Raw genomic sequence first — 22330 nt, forward strand, 5'->3', positions numbered from 1 at the left:
AAGGAAACAACGGCAGGAAGCTACAAGTAGCAAGAAGCCAGCAGCGGCAGTGGCTTAATGTGGAGCGAGCAGGGAAATAAAATGAGATGAACAACAAATTGATTTCATTTCAAGGACAGCATGACACATTCATTTTTTAAAGCTACGAGACGCTCCTGTAACATTACTTCTACATTCAGACATATTCCCTGATGGATCAGATACATTTATGTAGAGCACCACACATTCTTGAACTGCGATTAAGAAGACCACCATGAATCCAAAGACAACATTACGTGAACTGGAGAAACCACTCTATGTCCAGGTAATGCGACCTAGAGAGTTTACAGGCAAGGCTTTTTTTTTATAAGGCAGGAAACCAGTTAGTCCTATACATTTGAGAGTTGAGTAACCATCAAAAAATTCGTGGTAAAACAGTGATGCTAGAAAAAGTTCATACAAGGGGTCTTACCATAATCAAACATAGATAACCATGCCTGGAATATTTTGCCTAATGTTTTCAATCCTTTAGCTCGAGCTCACAGTTCCTCTTTCCTGGCACTACTGTTTTGAAGCACCTAATATTGATAAAAGGCAATTCAAACCTCTGTCACAACTAACAATGGCGAAATATCAGATGTAAGATATCTTTTAAAAAAACTTGGAAATATATAGACCGTCAGGCCAATGGTCAGGTTTTGAGGGAGATCTAGAAAGACAAAACTTGTGTTGCCAAATCTTTAAAACAAAAAGGTAAGAAGCAAATAGTTTCAAGTAGGTTATCTAGTTTGGAAGATTATTTTGTCTTTCAGGACAAAGAAAAAACAAGCTCAGCAAGTGGTTTTAAAGTTGGAAAAGACCATACAAGATGCTAAAGGTTGAGATAATAAAGGTTGATAAAACTTGCAAACGGCCTCCTTGCAACGTCTCTCTATCATGTACTTACTTTTTGATGAGTTATAGTGGATACAATCTCCAGATTGATTTGGACATTATCTCCAAGAATACAACAGCGCGTGGGACTGACTGAAAGAGTACACCTCCAATTTTAAATAAAAAAAGATAATAAAATATGGCCACCGTGATCATATCCCTGCCATTGTAAAAAGCCATGTTTAATAATTAATATAATCGTGTATACAACTCAATGTGAATGTGAACCCCTGTTCTTTACAAAATTCTTGCACGACATCGAAATTTCAAACACAACTACTCAAGTGAAAGTCGTTTTGTTTGACATTTCCACAAGTTCCTACAGGAGACCATTCTTGTTCCTACAAGAGACCATTGAGAAGTACAACGCCCAACAGTCACCACATCTGTTTCTGAAAAATCCCGCATCTGTTCATCACAAGTCAGCTGAGTTGTATTGTTGTAAAGTTGAAAGGTGGCAATGAGTCAAAACTAACATCTGTCTTGTCTCAGTCATTGTAGCTCTGTTTATCTCAGCGACTCAGCCAGAGTAACTTTTCAATGCCTTTTTGCAACAGCTCGGCTTGCCATTTCGTCCAAGACGTCTTTAGGAGAATTATGTGATGGTTCTCTCGATAATCAGTGGCCAATCATGGTGACAACTGGCAAATCAGACTCATATTCTGTACATCGCACAGGATTATAGTGCGGTATTTCAAGGTTAAAAAGCACTCACCACGACGCAGCAGACCTGAGACCTGTTTTAACCAAATTCAGAGTACATGCAAATTTTGCACATGAAAAGAAGAATGTTGATACCGGTCTTTATGGCTGATAAAAGAACAATCACCTCTTAAGCCAGTAACTTTGCTAGTTCATCTACTCTTAAGGTACCTTGAGGAACAACATCAGATAGAAACTCTTGTGCATGGTCATTTGTCTGCATTGCCGATCCTACATTAGCGACACATTTCTTTTCAACATGACTGCTGGACAGTTTATTTTCTACAAGATGTTTTTTAATTCTTGCATGATTGTCTGGCCCATTTCTCCTGGCACTGGACTTCCTCTGAGTATGCTCGAAAATCAGTCTTCGCGGAATTGACTTTGTAAATGCAACAGACTTTTCATAGACCAGATCTGAATCAACAAGCTCATCTTCACTCAGAACAAGTGCCCTGCCACTGTCAATGGCCTGCTCCAGAAGACATAACAATCCCTCTATATAGGATGGAACTTTAGAACCACTACCTTTTATACCATCGTTTCTTTTCCTCTTTGTCTCCAAATTATAATCATCCGGACAATGTTCTGACTTCTCTACCAGACCTCTATTTTCACTGTTGCTTGTTGGGATACTTTGGCACTTCAGGGATGGATCCATAATATCACATACTGGCTTTAATGGTGAATATTCCAATGGAGTGTCTGCTGAGGGTTCAGTTCTAGATATACCTGTAGAATGGAACAATGCAGGAACTTCCTTTGCAGAATTCAGTACCGTATCACTGGCAATGGAATCTTTAAATTTTTCTTGACCTTCACCCAAGTTGCAGTTCTTGTGAGATGTTGCAACACTGACCAACTCAATCTGGGTCAGAACATTTCCTGAATGTGTAACCTTTTCATTAGATTCTTTGCCACTTAAACTTTCTTGCACCTTTGCCACCTCAAAACTATTTTCTTCTAATGGAGGAAGAGATGATTTCCAATCACTTCCTCTCCACATCAGTATATGCTCAAACTCAAAAGACAGTAAGATACAGGGAACTAGATCCTGTGAAGGTAGAGTTCATCAACTTCTGAACAAAATAATCCATGACTAAAGAACATTCTTCAAGAATTATCAAACCTTTAGTTTAGCTCCAATTTTTCTGCAATCACTTTTGTTAAGACCTGAGCAATCAACACGGACAAGATCACATGCTTCAAATGCTTCTCTGACTTGCTTCACAAGGTTTGCATAAACACCATTTTTCCCTATATAAAATTGGACAAGTTAATGAGTATACAAAGAGTTGTAAAAGTACAATTACTGAACAACACATTGCATACAAATGTGCTATGTTGCAGTTGGATATAAATATAATATGCACAGCATGAAAGAACTTCAGAAAACCAGGAGGAACCAAGAGTACAGGACAGCTATCAAATGTTCACCGCTCTCTCTCAACATGACAGGGAGCCATTGGGGGGATGTTCACCGCTCTCTCTCAACATGACAGGGAGCCATTGGGGGGATGTTCACCGCTCTCTCTCAACATGACAGGAAGCCATTGGGGGATGCCAGGCACCCAGGTCCCCTAAGATCTTGCCAGATCCCCATGTGTGCACAATTCAAGGGCCCAGAAAAAACCAACAAAGGGGGGATGCTCTTGGCAACCCTCCCCTCCCTAATTGGTCGCCGGTTGCCTCTCTCCACTACCACCAGGACTGCAGTAGCTCTCCACAATAGGTTGTCAGCCCCATTACCTGAGCAAGTGAGGCACCGCAGAGATGGTGGCCACCTCAAGGAATGGAGTTGTGAAGAGGCTTATCTCTTTCCAGTTCTGGCTGCTGCTTTCACTCCTAGTCATCTATTATTGAGTTACATGTGCAACCAGTTCAACCCAAAAATTTAAGTTGATAAGAAAAGGTTTATACTTCAACACTCCCCTTCACGTGCAGGCTCCCCTAGGCTTCAAACATGGAAATAGGAGTCAGCTGCAATTATTTTTATTTAATTGCAGCCCACGAGGATTTGAACTCAACACATCTCGCTGAGATACCATATTTAATTGTAGCCCACCAGGATTTGAACTCAACACATCTCGCTGAGATACCATATTGAATTGTATGCACCAACCAATTCAACCAAAAAACTTAAGCTGATAGGAAAAGATGGGCAATCCACTTATATTTCAACAGCTATCCTCGCCAATCCATGCCACAACATGCCTCGGCCACCACAAAACCAATGCCAAATCTCTCCACCGCCACTGGACTCTGAGTTGAATCACAAACTCGGCGCATGCTGGTCTGATTGGCCAGTGCTGCTTTTGAGTAGCGAGCGCTTTGCTGCAAACTGCAAGAATGCACCTAGCTATTTCTGTTGTAAGCATGAAGGTCACATAGCTCGCAATTACATGCAGCCTCAGTCTTACACGTGTTAAGTTGAATGGCCAGTCGTGTCAGCAGGTCCTCCTCCCAGAGCACCCGAATCAGTCAGGCTGTAGTAGGTGTCAATGTGTCATCACTTGATTCCTCTCCATCTACAGTTCTGTCAGATGCTGCGCCTTCATCTCCATCCATCCATGAGGCGTCTGCTTGATTGCGATAAGTGGAAATTGCCATCCGCGCTCCAGGGAGATGGAGTGCAGGGATACTCTCTCGCAGGCTTCAGTCACCATCACCAATTCTCCTGTCCTTCACGCTGCTGTCATAGCCTCATAGGTGCAATGAATTGTTATTCAATTTGAAGAAATTCCATCACTTGTGACCTCCTTGGTGCGAAGGATTTGTGGTCTCACCTTGAAGCCATCAATGAATTTCCAAGTCAAGGTTGCCATGGCGGATGGATGGGATCTGAACATCCTTGAAGCATCTACCTGTCCACCTCGGTTGCAGTCAAGGATCCTAGTTGCCAGGCCACTTCCAATGGGATCTATCTCATATTGAGGTCAGTTGGAGTCATTGGTTTCCATGTAGGCATTGTATTGGTCGAAGAGCCATGTAAGATGGTGTTTGGTCTTTGTTTTGGTCAGGTAACATGTTGTCTGATGATCATTGCTTTGGTTGTGTGTAAGGTGTTTGTCAAAAGCATGCTTTGGTCATGTAAGGTCATTGTACTTGACTATTTTTGTCTTTCTTTCTCTCTTAACACAAAATCTCCTGCGTGTTTAGAAAAAAAAAACATATCTGTATATTCCATTTTTTTAATCAGCACACATCGTGTATGATCGTATGGTACTTTTAGGCTTTTAAGAAATGGTGCATCTGAACAAAAACATGTTTTAAATTTAGCCAAAATACTTGTCAATGAGTTAAGCATCAGTATAAGCCAAAATTTAGGTAGTGATTTCCCTGAAACAAGGGGGCGCATGAAATATCCAAAATTCAGAACAGTTCAAAGGAACCAATACTCCGAAAAAAGGAAACTAGCCTTACCAAGTTTGCAAATTGGTGGTAACTGACGTCCTCTTGCGCGCATTTCTGTGGCCTCATCTGGAGTTAAGCCACCTGGGACCTTCGTAACAAGGCGCGGGTACACAGGTGCAACGGGTTTCCAGAGCATAAGCGGAAAACATGGGCGGGTCCTGTAATTGTAGTTTCTACCACGAAAAAGAAATATGACACCCCCTTGGCGGTGTATTACTTTTCCTCCAACTTTTTCCTGTCAAAGTATATGACAAAGTTGTCAAAAGAAAGAAACATGCAGTCAAAAGAGAGAAAACATGCAACCACAGAAATAAGTTCAGTGGTTACTATATCTAACTAAGATGACTTCTAAAAGTATGAATGATGTATTTGTTTCAAGGAGCAAACACGAGCCTCTCAAAGTCTCAAGAATGAGAGAATGTTAGGTAGGTGTATGAGTTCTGCATGCCTCTCTGGGAATGTACTTGTATCTTATTTACTTGTTTTCACACCTTGATTGGAATACATTTTATTTGTGTGCTGATATCATTATTGATGCAGCTCAACTAATAATAATCTAAGACGATTAAAAAAATACAATCTAAGAAGTATATGTGTTCAACTGTGTGATCAATTTTGGTGGCCAAAGATGCGAATGGCATCATGAAAAAGGGTTCAGAATTTCTGCATTGGTACCCATCAACTCCAAATCCTATATTTTCCAGAGAAAAGGTATGACATGTGTTAAGCTTCTTGTAAAGAACAATGCCGATATGCTAGTATAGTTAACTTTGGAAAGCTGGATGTTACTGGTAACCTTCTTAATCATAGAAAACTACTTGTTCTACTTTCATAACTCCAATGTTTATGGGGTAAGTCAGATGTTTGGCAGTAAGTGCAATATCATTTAGTTGTTGACCCTTCAGCTTGAAGTCCACCATATATTTCAGCATCATCAATTTCTTGGGCTCATATGTGCTTGATTGTCATGCAAAATTATGATCTGGATGCCTCATGTCAACCCCAACTACCACTTATGCAATATTTGCGTTAATCCCCTCGCACACAGCTCCTAGAAATTTACTACTACTTCTTGAGTCATCGCCGGTAACTTGCCAGTAATATAAGCAAGTAAAACAAAACTTAAGGCCGATTTAGGTACTAAAACATCAAAGAACTTTGGAGATTCAGAGAAAAAGGGTGGGGGCTATTGGTCTTAACTATCCTACACCCGTCCCTATTAAATCATGAAATTTTGTTGATGCATGGACATGGTCATAAATGCACTACTCTGCTGAATCACCATAGACCTCCACTTTTTACTGTGCTCTTAAATGTGGAAGCCTGGAAAAAGAATTATGGTTTAAACTCGGACACCATGGTTCTCAGTTGAATACATCTAGTGCTAGTACGAGTTCATGAAAAGCAATTTTTTACTTTAAAAAAAATGTGCAGGGTTGTTAGCAAAAGATATCCATAGAAACATTTTCCGCAAAAGCTTCAAAACTTCTAGAAATTTGTTTGCTACATAATATTTTGATTAGCCAAAGCAATCTTTTCTTGGTGGTAATTTGGAAGTTAGCTAGTGAATACCATATAATCCGATTTTCATGGATTGTTAGCACCTGTCCAAGAACCCTATTCACATCCCTGCTCTCCAGCACTAACCTGGCAGCGTGTAACCAAAAGTGCCTAGCATTTAGCAACTAGCTAACTATGATCACAACTGTTGACCAAGAGTCCAAGACCAGGTAAACAGCGAGATAAGCTTCCTACATGTAATGTAACCATCTGATCAGATACATTTGATTTGTGTATTGGTAATCATTATTCCTGCAGCTGGACTAACACAAACAACTGAACCAAAAGGAAAAGGAGAAAGAAGCAAACTACCTCTAGTTGCTGGCAGATATTATCCATATCCACCGTGCAGACACCTTTGCACTTTATCTTGCAAACTCTTTTCCTCTTCCAATGTGAATGAATGTTCTCCAACATATTATGTGTCAAACCATCCCTACCTGCAGCAAGCCAACATGTACCAAAAACAATCCACATTTTAATCCGGCGACACAGCTGAATCCACAGCAAGAGAGGGAACCCACCCATATTGAGTTGGCGTTTAGTCTTGAGGCTTCCTTTCACGAGTTCGAACACCTCTTCCTTGGTGAGGGGCTCCCCGAGTATGTCCTCTCTGGACACCGACTGGTACCTCGGCTCCATACCGGCGAGGAACGGCCCCGGTGACTGCACGGGCTTCACCCCTTTCTTGCCCGGTGGTGGCAGCACGAACGAGTCAAACTCCGGAAGCTCCTTGCGGCTCTTTGGCAGCGGCTTCCTCCCCGTCCAAGGGCGTGGCGTGGCCTCGGGCCCGAACGGCAAGAACGGGGCCTCACGGAGCGCTACGGGGCGTGCGCGTGGGGCCTCGGTGTAGCTATACTGGAACTCGAATGGCGCGCCGTCGAGGCGGTAAGAGAGGCCACGGTCGGTGACGCGGACTCCGGCGGCGGGCTCATCGGTGTCCGCGACGGGAATCTTCTTGGCACGACCCCGCGCGGGTGCAGAGAAGGCCGGATGCGAAGTGGCGGCGCGTCGGGGGCGCTTGGGGCCGGTGGGAGGTTGCTTGTGGTGGGAGAGGCAGAGGCGGAGGGTGGCGGGAAGCCGTGGATGGGATTGATGAGCCGGGGCCAGGAGGGAGCGAGAGGGCAAAGGGGCAGTCGCCATGGAATGTTTGCAGTGCAAGGGGACGGCAGACAGAGGTTATCCTGCTTGCTTCCGTTTCGACGCAGGGATAAGGCTGCTCGACGGCTGGAGATGTTTTGAACTGTTTACTGCTGCTCTATTACAAATCGGGCACTGGATTGCATTTTTGGGGACAAATTTAGAATGATAAAATTGTTTTTTTTTAGAACGGAGAGAGTAGACAATTTTATCATATAAACTCTACTTTTGATGGATCAGTGACATCTCAAAATTTACTTGTGTTTGGTACACCTCGGTATATATGGATTGAGGTAGAAAATCAACTAGCTTTGCATCCTATTTCACCTTAATATATGTGATGTGAATTAGGATGAATTATAATGCAACCAAATAAGACCATAGTTCCACCAATGTTGAACATTACTACATTAACTAGCTAATACTCTCTCCATCCCAAATTATAAGTGATTCCAAGAATTTTGGAGAGTCAAAGCATTTCAAGTTTGACCAAATTTATATGGTAGAATTTATGATATCAACTAAGTATCATTAGGTTATTCATTAATTATATTTTTATAGTATATATGTATTTGACGTCATAAAACTTTGTAATTTTTTCTATAATTTTGGTCAAACTTGAGATGTTTTGACTCTCCAAGATTTTTAAAATGACTTAAAATTTAGAGGGAGTAGCTACTAATTTTGAATTGGCTATTTTTAACAATAGGTTGTTTGGATCCACCTGCTAATAGTGATTGGATAGTGATATAAAAGTGTATATAAATTATTAGCATATATTAGCAACTTCAAATTTGCTAATGGAACTAATAGTTACAGCAGCCCTACAGCTAATAATTTGCAGGTTTATTAACAGCCCCTTTTTTATGCTATAATAATGGGTCCATATCGGTCTTTAATGGCTTTTGCCCACGCGAAAACTTTAGGCCTTGTTTAGTTCGCAGAAATTTTCAAGATTCTCCATCACATCGAATCTTTGGTCGCATGCATGGAGCATTAAATAAAGACAAAAATAAAAACTAATTACACAGTTTATCTGAAATTTGTGAGATGAATCTCTTGAGCCTAGACAATGTTTGTCAAATAAAAACGAAAGTGCTACGGTAAAAAAAAACAAAATTTTGCGAACTAAACAAGGCCGTCACTCCAACTCAAACACCCTGTTAAACTACACAACTGTTCAAATGAAGCGTTTAGACCAAAATTACCTGTGACTTATATTTGAATGGCTTTTTGCGCACGTGGAAACTTGTGGCGCACAACGGCACATGTCACGTAATCCAACCATATTCCTATTCGAGTACAGTAGAGTACACAGGACACAAACCCTCGTACGCGCCGTTAATAACGAAGAGGACGCATGCGGTGCGGCCGCCGGTGCCACGAATAGCAGGTGCACCGTGGTCTGGGGCTCCGCCGCGACCGCGAGGCTCGCGGCGAACCGAACGAGGGGCAGGCAAGCTTTGTGACCCGTCCCGTAGGCGCGCGCAGAACGCACGCAGAGCAAGCAAGACAAACGTCCCCCGCGCACGCACGCGCCGGAGCCGAGGCCGGCCAAGGCGAGGTGGCCCCGCCCCCGCCGGACCCAATGGGGGGCTGCTACTCCGCCTTCGCCTGCTCGCGGAAGCTGCGCGGCCGCATCTCCTTCGTCCTCCCCGTCACCGAGCGCGACCGCGACAGCGACAGCGTCGCCAGCGCCGCCGCCACGCCGTCCCCGTCCCCGCGCAAGAACGACGCCGACGCCGGGCCGCTCGTGGTGCGGACCACCGCGGCCGAGTTCGCGCGCCGCTACGTGCTGGGCCGGGAGCTCGGGCGCGGCGAGTTCGGCGTCACGCGCCGCTGCAAGGACGCCGCCACGGGCGAGGCGCTCGCGTGCAAGACCATCCGGAGGCACCGCCGGCCCCGCGGAGGCGGAGGCGGCGTCGCCCGCCGACTGGCCGGGGCCGGTGCCGGGAACGGTGGTCCGGGTCCCCAGGGCGGACATCAGGCAAACGCGCAGGACGCGGCGGCGGCGGCGGCGCACGCGGCGGACGTGCAGAGGGAGGTGGCCATCATGCGGCGCATGTCGTCCCGCGGCGGCGCGGCCGTGGTGCGGCTCCGCGAGGCCTGCTGCGAGGACTCGGCCTCCGGCGGCGGCGGCGGCGGCGGCGCGGTCCACCTGGTCATGGAGCTGTGCGAGGGCGGGGAGCTGTTCGACCGCATCGTCGCGCGCGGCCACTACTCGGAGCGCGCCGCGGCGGGCGTGTTCGGCACCATCGTCGACGTCGTGCGGCTGTGCCACTCCAACGGTGTCATCCACAGGGACCTCAAGCCCGAGAACTTCCTGTTCGCCAACAAGTCGGAGGACTCCCCGCTCAAGGTCATCGACTTCGGCCTCTCCGTCTTCTTCAACCCCGGTATATATGTCCGTGTGGTTTTCATTGCTTCGTGAAGAAGTCGATCGATCGTCGACATGAAACCCCCAATGGATTCGCAGGCGATCGGTTCACGGAGGTGGTGGGGAGCGCGTACTACATGGCGCCGGAGGTGCTGAAGCGGAACTACGGGCCGGAGGTGGACATCTGGAGCGCCGGCGTGATCCTGTACATCCTGCTCTGCGGCGTCCCGCCATTCTGGGGAGACAACGACGAGAAGATCGCGCAGGCGGTCCTCCGCGGCGTCATCGACTTCAACCGGGAGCCATGGCCGAGGGTGTCCGCCAACGCCAAGGACCTCATCCGCCGGATGCTCGACCCCGACCCCTCCACCCGCCTCACGGCGAGGCAGGTGCTTGGTAAGCCGGCCGGCCGGCCGAGGCCATCATCGACATCGATCGTCCTAGCTAGCTAGTTAGCCTCCGGTGCTGATCGTCGAGAATTGTAATCATGGCAGAGCACCCGTGGCTGAAGAACGCGGACACGGCGCCGAACGTGTCGCTGGGCGAGGCGGTGCGCGCGCGGCTGCAGCAGTTCTCGGCCATGAACAAGTTCAAGAAGAAGGCGCTGGGGGTGGTGGCGCGGAACCTGCCGGTGGAGGAGCTCGACAAGTACGTGCAGATGTTCCACCTCATGGACAAGGACCACAACGGCAACCTCACCCTGGAGGAGCTCATGGAGGGCCTCCACATCAACGGCCAGCCGGTGCCGGAGTCCGAGATCAGGATGCTCCTCGAGGCCGTCAGTGCTTTCCTTCGTTCCTTCCTTCCTTCCTCAGACCCGATGACTGACGCCGCCGATGACCACATTGCAGGCCGACACGGACGGCAACGGCACGCTGGACTGCGACGAGTTCGTGACGGTGTCGCTGCACCTCAAGAAGATGAGCAACGACGAGTACCTGGCGTCGGCGTTCAGGTACTTCGACAAGGACGGGAGCGGATTCATCGAGCCGGAGGAGCTGAGGGAGGAGCTGGGACCCAACGACCAGGCCATCCTCGACATCATCCGCGACGTGGACACGGACCAGGACGGCCGCATCAGCTACCAGGAGTTCGAGCTCATGATGAAGGCCGGCACCGACTGGAGGAACGGCTCCAGACAGTACTCCAGGGCCAACTTCAGCAGCCTCAGCCGGAAGCTCTGCAAGGACATGTCGTGATCGCCATCGAATACACCTCTGTGGCTGTGTCTGTCTCTAGCCACCACCACCACCAACACCACCAACATCTACGATCCACGGGCTCGGCTCGGCTCGGCGCTTCTTGATTGGAAATGCGGTGCAAAAGGGGAACAACGCGTGCGTGTACTACGGCTGCTGCTGCTCATCTGACAGAAAATCATTTTCAATTCGTTGGGTAATTAGAAATGCATTTTACAAATTCAAATTCAGGACTTACAAAAGAACGGGGTGCACAACGGGCGCAGCGCAACTGACGCAATTCTGAAACGAAGCTGAGAAGGGATGGCGAACACGCCTGGTTTCCTACTTTATGGTGGCCAACATCCACTTTCAAACATTTCACCCCAAACCGATAAGCATACATTCAAATGGATAACAATTTAGAAAACTTTTCAAAAGATTTAACACCAGCCTATGAGCAAGTTGAAATGAAATCCAAGTTTCCAACTACACCAGGACTGGATGGGTAAAAGATGTGCATGCATTGCTTCAAAAAAGAGAGAGAGAGAGAGAGAGGAGGAAGAAGAAAGAGATGCGGACATAAGGTTGAGGTTACAGTTTATGTTCTATATATGGGAAAACAGAAATCAGGCGATGTTCGGTTTGGAGTAATATTTACCAGCACTAGCAGATGGCAAGTAACCAGTCATTAGATAACAGACAAAGGCCCTGCCCGCAATTACGAGGGAATAAACAGAGCTACCTCCCATCAGTTTTGTGAAAGTTCAATTTCACAGATTGGTCAGAAGCAAAACCCACCACATAACACACAGGTTACCACTTCACAACTAATATTTACAAGGAACAACAGAAACGAACTAGGAAACCAAATGAACCCCACCCAACCACCACACACACGTAAACATTTGAGCCTTCACTCCGTTTCCAACCATTTGAGGCCCTTAAATAACTCTCTGTACACCATTGCAGCTGCTGGAAGCTCAGCATCTGATGCTGGATCTAAAGCGCCCCTCCTTCTCATGAACTTTGAGCTTTTCTTGGGGTGCCTCCCTTTGAGCTATTCCATCATCTAGTACCTACTCTTTTCGCAGACGCTGCACGCATCCACTGAGGGAGGGTTAAGAAATGTGCAGCGCTCGCAGGGCCACCCATCATCAGTGTGGTCAGATGATGGCTTAGTGGGCTGCTTCTTCTTGGATTTAGTTCCTCCTTTCTTGGAGCTGGTGGCAGCGCTGGATGTACCAGCAGCCTGGGCAGTGGCACGGACATCCTCCAACCCAGCTTCCAAAGCTTGAACAAGGTTCTCAAAGTAATTACGAGTAACGCTGCAGTAAACAAAGTTCAGTACACTAGTAAAATTAGGGTAAATGATGGAAGACTCCAGGACATCCTTCTATGATGCAGGGTCCACAAACAACAAACAAATAGAAGGGCATAACTGAAATTATGGAGCGAAAGAAACTAAATGACATTTTAGACATTGTTTCTGCCTATTTGTTTTGTTAAAACATCATGCTTTATAGATCAGAGGTAGTAATCATATATCAACATAAAGGTGGACAGCATGGTAAATTTACTACCTTGTGAGCCCAGCAAGCTTTACGCGGAATTCACTAAATTCATCCGGTGTTGGTGCCGTCGTTTCAGTGCTGTCAGATTTCACAGAAGGCAAAAATTTTTGCAAGTCTTTCTCAGCGCACTGATGAAGACGTTCCAAGCCAGACTCAGCCTCACCTGTCAATACATAGAATTCACTGATGTTCCAAGAGTTCCCACAAGCAATTATAAACACAGTAATAATTTCAACATGAAATAGAAATAACAAACCTTGCAGATACTCAAAAAATTCACTCTTGACCTTATCATCCAGATAGTAGCCATAAGCATATGTCCATTTCAGCACTCGCCTGCATTCTATAATCTGATGTACAATAGAGTGGTGAAAGCATCAGATATAAGATCTGTAAATTACAAAACCCATTGAAACCATAATATAAAATCTATGATGGCAGACCTGTGACCAAGCTTCAATTATGAACTTAAGCTGGGTCTCTGGTATCCCAAAAATGTCAGTTAAATTTGCAAGCTGTGGCACAGAGGAACAGGGAAAGAGGATTATAGTTGGTCCATCATCGAAGAAGAGTTAAGGCAAGCAAGACTGAAATATAGTCTAGCACAGAAGAATATTAGAAACCAGCTAATACAGAAAAGAATGACAAGCATAGAAACTTCTACATGGCACGCTGTGAGAGCCCTTAAGGACCATAACACGATTTCTTTTCTCACCTGATCCTTTTCCGCTTTTAGCAGATCTGCTTGGGCCTTCTGCCTCGACTGTCAATAAAGGCAAACATGAGAACAGAAATTACAGCTGACAGTTCAAAATATACATTATAAAATGAAAGCATCTAAATACTCAAGCATAAAAATGAACCAGAGATCAAGAACATCAGGAATAAAAATATATTGTTGACTACCTATAAGCATATTAGTAGCCATGAAATAATCAGATAATGCACGTATAAAAAGAAACACGGTTATTTTTTTACTACAGAAACAATCACAAAACAAACCATCGAACCACCAGAAAGCATATTTGGTTAAGACACTACTCTTCTTATGCACAACCAACATAATACTGAAATGGGTATCCCCACCACGGCAAGAACTATATCTGGTATTATATTATAGAGTAGCAGCACAACAAAAGAGAAGGTTTTCAAACATCACATTATGAGCACAAAACAGATATATTTTTGACAGAAACCTATGTGCATCAAACTAAGGTACTTGAACATACTGTCTGATTGGATGCCCAGCGTTCATAGTAATGCATATATCTCTCAAGAGAGTTCTTAGCTCTTTCCCTCCTTGCTTCAGTCTCATCATACTGCAACAGAAGCAATTTAAGTTCAAGAAAACATCCTTGGAAATCAAAAGAAAATAGCATCCAGCCCCACAGAAAATCACAACATCCCAAAGATGAGCTGCTGTTCACCCACCAAACACAGGCTTCTAATCCCATTGTAGCAGCAGTGGCAGAAATAATATTACAATTATACTAGGGTTCTACAAAAGGATTTCTCTGAAATGCATGAAGTAAAGAGAAGACATACAACTCCCTCTTTCTTTGCTGATTCATAACGATTGCAAGCATAAAAGCCACCTGTTCTCTCTCCATGATCTGACCATGCGCCCAGACATAACCTAGAATGTCCAAAGAACCTCAGACAAGAAGAAGATAAACATGGCATGTATTAATTCTTTCAAGCAGTGAGTTAACTATACCAGCAAAATTCGAATTTGCAAGGAGGGGTGCATGTCATATGCATGCATCCCTGGTTTTTCTCTATTGGCCGTTTGCACTTCGGACAGGGCTTAGAATTAGCCAGTATCCTGAAAAGATGAACACAACATAGTAAACCTTTTCATGCAATTTGGAGTGCCATAAGGAATAAAATAGAACAATCATAATTATCAGCTAAACACATTGACACACTATCTGAATGATATGTGAATCTAGTGCAGGTAATGCAAAGTTTAAGTTGGACAGTATCTTTGGTTGCTTTTGCCTAGTTAAGGCTTTTTCATGAAAAAACAAGACAAATAGATGAAAATTAAATCAATACCAAACCTTTATAATCCACCTAAAATCAAACTAGCTATCCTCATCGTCTTCTTATTCTTAATATAATGATAGGCAACTCTCCTACATGCTCAACGAAAAAAAAAACTAGCTATCCTCAATCTACATCAGCAGTAACAACAAAGCCTATTAATCCCAAGCAAGTTATACTAAACAAAAAATGCTATCTTAAAACTATATTTGAATTACTAGGTTAATTTTTCATAGTTGATGACACCTATGATTCGACCTCACAGAAATATTTGCCGTGGCTTCCCCACCCACTTCCAAGTCAACTTAAATCACTTAAAAAATGGACACAAAAGCCTGTGAACCTGAGCGACTAACTTTAGGCACAATTTTTTTCACCATCTCACTTATTGTCAGCAGTCAAGGCGAATAGTTCCAGGATTGTGACATTTACATTGTTGAATAAATTGCTAAAAGGTTGGTAAAATAGGATATGAAGCTCCATCCACACAGGAACTAGTTGTTACTGTGCTTAGTCTCAACTGATAAATGGCACATTACAAAACAAATAATCAAAATCAGAAACTTGAAAACCACATCAGACGCTAGTCTAAGAGTGTTGAGCCTGCAACGAACCAGTTCATGTTTTCAGATTCTGCACTGTTCTTTAATATCCACTTAGAAACAGTCTCGCAGTTCACTGGTCGATGAGCTTCCTCAGTGCACTGCAAACAAGAGTAATGGATATTGATGAAGCCTTAGATGCTTGATCCATAACTCATGAAAACAAAAGCATAAAATCATTAGAAGAATGGAACCATCATACATTCCAGCAAAAGCTGAACTTGCAATTGCATGAGACATCATAGTTTTCATCACCAAGAAACTCCACAGCACATGTACAGTCAGGAGCTGGACACCATTTAGTCTGCATGAAATGAGGTTTCACAATTGAGTTTACGGTGAGAGAACATGATGCCAAAGCACTGTAAGCAAAAACGAGGCAGGCCTAAAGAACTGTGTAATTGGAGAATCAGTCAAATTGTAAAAACCTATTACCTTCTTGCTACCTTCAACATATGCACGTAAGAGAAATCGTGCATATTTTTCTTTATCCTCATCTTTAGCTAATTTATTAATCATCCCTTGAAGAACCATAGCACTACATGATGGATCAGGGCATCTCAATGACAAACATCCTGGACCACCACCTATTGCAGCACTAATGTAGCCTACAAAATTAAAATTGATCCATCAGAAAATCTCACTTTATTAGAAGGGAGATAGTCACATACAAGGGAAAACGGGATAGTCATACAACAAATGTTACCAGCAGAAGCAATACTTAACATATAGAAGGGACCAGAAAAACCTGACGTTTATGGCATTCATATTGACACTAGGAAATTTACTCAGATGTTGCTAAAGTAGATCTACGGCGTTACAGAAGAAAACAGAAAAAGGTTTATACTACATTTAGATTTTTGGGTAATGTACAAAACAAGACATGATCTGCTTCAATTCAATATCATTCTATCTTATGTAGAATATAAAGTGGCATGCATAATACTAAACATTTAGTATTATCACAATCAAAGGATCACAAAACATGTTTATGGGCAGCCAATATAAAATTTGACCAGTCAACAATGACAACAGAACCTAATGATGCAAGCATAAAGACCAATAACAAGGGAGAGGAAGGAAGGGAGACCTTCCCAGCATTCATGGCAATAAAAATGAGCACAACCAGCGGAGCTCATCATATCAGAAGAATACCCTTCAAAACATATTCCACAAGTTAGCTGCAACCAAAAAGATTGTTAGAAGAAATTACAAATATATGCCAGAGCCAAAGGTTCTACCAGATTACACATGCTGCTTTGATGAAAAAAAGCATAAAAATATGAAATATAAATCTTGCCTTCCTAGAGCAGGGATCATGATTTCCATTCAAAAGTAAGCCAACAGTATGGCGGACTTTTTCTTCATCTGCAAACCATTCGTCACTCAACTTGCTGATGTTCCTGCATAGTGAATACAGAACACATAGGGCGCAGATGTAAATTAATTCCATTTACACACCATCTAGTAGCAATAATATAATGTCAGTACATTGCTTCTACCACAGATTTATTTTTATCATCCTAAATATATCCACATGCATAAAGTGTGCACTAGCATTTGCGAACAACAAAAACAGGGGAAAATATTAGGTTCAAACTGAAGGTAGCAGTTTTTTAATATCTCATGTATAGACGAAAACTTATTAATGCAATGCCCTTTGCAGAGTATTTTGAGGAAATATTTACAGGTTCTATCTTGAGCTTAATAGAGATACTTTCAACAATAAAAAGAGGGAGCTGCCAGCATCTTGGGAAGAAATTAAAAACAAGAAACAACCTACACATACTGTGGCATGATACTGTGTTCATAATCATAGACATAGACAAGAGTACAATCTGATTTCAGTGACCTGTGTACTAACATACAGTATAATAAGGATAAATGCCATTTCATTACAAGGTTGTTAAGAATGTTTGATGGATCACTGACATAAACTCACCATTTATAGTGATGCAGGAGGGCACACGCCTCTTCCCTTGTGATCAACAACACGGCAGATACCTTGCTTACATCTTCCGCTTGACGCTCAGATATAACTTCTTCGTTTAAAACCACAAATGTCTGTTAATAACAAATGCAACTCCCCATTTAGCAAAACTCAAGAGTATCCCACAGAACAAAATATGGGCAGAAGAGCAAAGCAACACAAAGATACCAAGTGTGATCACTCATCTAGGACGCTTGACATAGCCTACAAGAGGTCGCACATCACTAATCGACCGTGATACTATCAGTTGATTAAGAAGCAAAGGAAGCTCATGCAGTGCTGTTTTTAAGCCCAATTCAGCGCACACAAATCAATATTCACATTAAGAAGCAAAGGAAGCTACTGCAGTGCTACTTTTAAGCCCAATACAGACCACACAATGACACAAATCAATACTCAGCGGTGCATATAAAGCAGGCATCAGCAGCCACGGCACTGAAATGATCATCAATTTGCAGCAGACCACCGGTTCTAATAAAAGTCTATGAACCAACCTAACACTTTACTGATTTAAGAATGAATTGACCTAACCCGCTACCACTCTAGAGCTCCAGGACATCGCTACCATGCTCTACCACTCTAACACTCCAGTACATCGCTACCACGCTCTACCACTCTAGCGCCCCAGTACATCGTTACCACGCTCTACCACTCTAGTGCTCCAGTACATCACTACCACCCTAGTGCTCCAGTACATGCACTGATCGCCCAAATCCCCAGCTCACTCACATATCACATATCACATATCACATATGAAAATCCCCAGCTCACTCATATATATCACTAAAAAACACCGTTCCATTCCGGCAGGAGCACGCAGCCTATTCCAACACATCCGAACTCAAACCCCAAGGATTCCGGAGATAGCTAAACATCCTAAGTACGGCACCGCCCTACCCGCCCTCGTGCTCGCAGCATCGGCCTCACCTGCTCACGCCTAGACACCACCTCGTCGGTCCCCTCGGCCTCGATGCCCTCGTCGTAGTCCCCGGCCACCAGCTCCTCTTCCTCCTCGCTCCCGCCGTCGCCGTCATCGCCCATGTCGCTGTCGCAGTAGTCGTAGTAGTCCTCGTCGTCCATCACCTCCTCGTCGCTGGCGGCGTTCATCTCCACGTCCGAGTCCATCCCGCGGCGGCACGAATCCGGCGATCGGGAGATCGGGCGGAGGCGGGGGGCGGGGAGGCTAGGGTTCCGGCGGGCCGGGTCGGGTCGGGCCTCGGAGTGGGAGGGAGAGGGGGGGATGGTATGGGGGAGGGAGAGGTGGGCGGAGATCGGCAGGGAGAGACGAGTTGCGTGCCCGAGTCGGCACCCCTAATGGTGGGGGCGCGTTTTTAATGGCGTTTCTTTTGGGTTTTCTATGTGCCGCGGGAGGGGTGGGTGATTTGGGAAAGCAAACGTGGTTAAAGCTTAGGCTAGTTTTAATAACACGGTTTAATTAGAGTTTGATGCATATTAAATATGCTGACGGGTGTAGTGTTGTATTAGGGCACTGCCAATGTTAGAAACTATATATAGTTTTTATACCCATTAATTTTTATATACACTATATAGAAACTATGGTCACAATAGATAGTTTCTATAAAATATTTTTATATCCAATCATATTCATTTTCTCTCCATTCATATCACTTCATGTCTTGGATTTTGTATAGACATGGTTTCTAATGTCAGTCTCAATGTATGTTTCATTAAAGTGTCATCACATTAAATAGGGTGTCACATAAGCAAAATTGATGACTTGACAGGGTCATTAAATGAAGGAGTTTCATCAGATAAGAGAGGAGTTTCATCCTAGTTTATAGTCTTGGTAACTGTGTTATGAAACTATGCATTGAGACTGGCCTAACTTAGACCTAGTTTCTATGATTTTTACTCTCTCTCTCTTCAATAACTACATTGCCACATCAGCAAAATGCTTAGGTGGCACTGCAATTAATGTCTATAGAAACCACGATGGTTTCTGCATTAGGAGTGCCCTTATTAAAGAGAAATAATAAGAGTTTTATGGAAGTAGAAAGAGTTTCATCCCTATAAAACTTCTATGCATTGTTTTCAAAATATGGATGTGTTGAAAACTGTGTCATGAGACTCCTACTGAGAATAGTCTTTCATGACCCGGTTTTCAAAGCATTCATATTTTGAAAACAGTGTAGAAGAGTTTCATCTCTACTCCCTACTTTTATGGAAGAATCAATTCTAGAGTTGTCGTAAGTCAAACTTTTAAAATTTTGACCAATTTTTTTAGAAAAATGCTAAGATTTATGGTATCAAATTAGTATCATTAGATTTATCATAGAATATATTTTTATAAGATGCGTACTCTTTTCTATAAAGTTAGTCAAACTTTAAAAAGTTTGACTGGCACGGATTTTAGAAATTGATTCTTTTATGGATGAAGAAAGTATAAAATTTTCTCTACTCCTATAAAACTTTTATCATCTTTCTTCATTAGTACAATGCCATATTAACAAATTTAATGCTAATGAAACTTTGACCCCTTTGATTCGCATTTAACTCCATCCATTTTTGTGCAGTTGTGTTTTTTTTGCTATAAACAGTATAAATAAACACTTAGGGCCTGTTTAGATACACTCAAAAATCTAAAAGTTTACAAGATTTCTCATCACATCGAATCTTACAACACATTATAGAGCATTAAATATAGATAAAAAATAACTAATTATACAGTTTACCTGTAAGGCCTTGTTTAGTTCACCCCCAAAACCTAAAAATTTTCAAGATTATTCGTCACATCGAATCTTGAGGCACATACATGAAGCATTAAATATAGACGAAAACAAAAACTAATTGCACAATTTATCTATAAATCATGAGATGAATCTTTTGAGCCTAGTTAGTCCATAATTAGACAATAATTATCAAATAAAAACAAAAGTGTTATAGTACCTAAAACCCAAAAAAAATTCAGAACTAAATAAGGCCTAAATCGCGAGACAAATCTTTTATGCCTAATTAATCTATAATTGGATAATGTTTATCAAACAAAAATTAAAGTGCTATAGTGTCAAAATCCAAAAAAAAATTGGATCTAAACACACCAAAAGGCGAAGTAATACTCTCTTACTCCGAGTAGTAGTAATAGTTGATTTTAAAGGAAATGCCAAGAACATGCGTGGATTTTAAATATAAACACTTAAAAAAATTATTTGCTTAAATTTCAAAAACTAAATGATATATTTCCCTCCGAAATATCAAGAACATGTTCTGTCTCTTCCTCCGATATATATTTCTCTCATTTGATTTGATGTCAAAATTCCTTTTCAACAGGCACCAAAACCACGCCATAGGTAGTACACACGCACAGCCCATCGCGTGCACACGATTAAAGCCATGCTTTTCCGAGATTGTGGACTTTTGCAGCCTGGAGATTGTTTTTAAAAAATTGCAAGCTCAAACGTCCTAATATCAATGTATAGTCCCTTTGTCATAACATAATGCAATCCACAATTTAGAGTCTCAAGCAAACAAACACAAATAGCCAAGAGCTGAATTTATTATGAATGCCCCTTTCATTAGGTCATTCTCAAAAGAGAGTTTCATAGTAATTTTCTTTTCAAAAACATGGATGTGACCATCACTGTCAATGCATAGTTTTATTCTTTTGTTTAATAGCCATTTGATTCTATGAGTCATCTTGAGTTAGTAGTCAAGTCAACAGTTTCATTCACCTCCATGAAAGACACTTCTTCTCTCTCTTTTAAAAATATATTGTTACATCTAAAACACTTATGTGGCTTACTAAATACAAATAAAACTTTGATAAAACTTTTACCGAGACTAGCCTTAGTTGCAGTTGCCTTTTTAAAGGTCACAACCTTTTGGGTAATCTTTGAGATTTGTTACATTCAACTATGTACTAGAATAAGGCCAGTCTCAGTGGAGAGTTTCATAGCGTTGTTTTGAAGACTGCCATATCATGTGAAATAAAATAAAACTTTGATGAAACACTCATTCTCAATGGAGAGTTTCATTTTATAGTTTCATAGACATTTAATTTCAAGACTCATAGAGAGTTGATAATCGTGCCAAGAGAGTTTCATCTAGATGAAACTCATTTCTTCTCTCTCTTCTTAAATACACCACCAAGTCATCAAAAAAGCCTATGTGGAAACCTATTTAATGCAAATGAAACTTACGTGAAACTTTCATTGAAACTAGCCTAATACACGTACAATCATACAATTTATAGACAGCCCATATAATTTATTATTCATTAGATTGTTTCTTATCGGTAACTCTTGGTTAATTTACTATTAGGTATAGATGGCACATATTTCCTTTGTTTTAACTTTCAAAGGGTAAGGCCGTGTTTAGTTCCTGAAGCGAAAAATTTTACGACACTGTAACATTTTCGTTTGTTTATGGTAATTACTGTTCAACTATGGACTAACTAAGATTAAAAGATTTGTTTCGTAAATTTCGACCAAACTGTGTAATTAGTTTTTATTTTTTTCTATATTTAATATTCTATGCATGCGTCTAAAAATTTGATGTGACGGAGAATCTTGAAAATTTTTGGGTTTTGTGGTGGAAGTAAACAAGGCCTAAGTCATTAAGCTTTGTACTAAGTCAAACACATTGATAATCTGCATTTCGAATATAGACGACACATCATAACTTTGACCAAGTTTATGTATTAACATATCAAATAAATACATTATCAAAATACATGTCATGGTACATCTAATGAACCTAGTTCGGTGTTTGTAGATGTTTGTGCATTCTGAACATCTGTGCTACAAAACGATAATATCTACGCTACAAAATTCAAAATCTGAATTCAACATTGTCATTTTGTTTACTGCACTAGTTTT

At 42.5% G+C, this 22330-nt stretch overlaps 3 protein-coding genes across 5 annotated transcripts; 1 reads left to right on the forward strand and 2 right to left on the reverse strand.

The window, feature by feature from the left end:
* LOC8060570 (CRS2-associated factor 1, chloroplastic) lies at positions 1068-7809 on the reverse strand. 2 transcript variants are annotated; one of them, XM_002445728.2, is made up of 5 exons: positions 7113-7809; positions 6901-7028; positions 5038-5263; positions 2744-2871; positions 1068-2668 (listed from the first exon to the last, which is right to left on the reverse strand). In XM_002445728.2, exons 1-5 carry the CDS (start codon positions 7729-7731, stop codon positions 1745-1747), a joined length of 2025 nt encoding a protein of 674 aa, XP_002445773.1. In that variant the 5' UTR covers positions 7732-7809; the 3' UTR covers positions 1068-1744. The 2 variants fall into 2 exon arrangements, with proteins under 2 accessions (XP_002445773.1, XP_021320896.1); XM_021465221.1 differs by having other exon boundaries at positions 6901-7809.
* LOC8060571 (calcium-dependent protein kinase 21) lies at positions 9120-11631 on the forward strand. The gene is made up of 4 exons (XM_002444612.2): positions 9120-10124; positions 10205-10501; positions 10600-10883; positions 10957-11631. Exons 1-4 carry the CDS (start codon positions 9317-9319, stop codon positions 11302-11304), a joined length of 1737 nt encoding a protein of 578 aa, XP_002444657.1. The 5' UTR covers positions 9120-9316; the 3' UTR covers positions 11305-11631.
* Positions 11872-18798, reverse strand: LOC8060910 (probable E3 ubiquitin-protein ligase ARI8). 2 transcript variants are annotated; one of them, XM_002445729.2, is made up of 15 exons: positions 18423-18798; positions 17448-17569; positions 16806-16908; positions 16596-16686; positions 15941-16113; positions 15708-15809; positions 15518-15606; positions 14575-14682; positions 14403-14493; positions 14087-14176; positions 13573-13620; positions 13301-13372; positions 13114-13207; positions 12867-13020; positions 11872-12611 (listed from the first exon to the last, which is right to left on the reverse strand). In XM_002445729.2, exons 1-15 carry the CDS (start codon positions 18618-18620, stop codon positions 12356-12358), a joined length of 1791 nt encoding a protein of 596 aa, XP_002445774.1. In that variant the 5' UTR covers positions 18621-18798; the 3' UTR covers positions 11872-12355. The 2 variants fall into 2 exon arrangements, with proteins under 2 accessions (XP_002445774.1, XP_021320251.1); XM_021464576.1 differs by having other exon boundaries at positions 12867-13207; positions 18423-18797.

Source organism: Sorghum bicolor, chromosome 7, assembly GCF_000003195.3.
Source record: "Sorghum bicolor cultivar BTx623 chromosome 7, Sorghum_bicolor_NCBIv3, whole genome shotgun sequence".
Lineage (NCBI taxonomy): Eukaryota > Viridiplantae > Streptophyta > Magnoliopsida > Poales > Poaceae > Sorghum > Sorghum bicolor.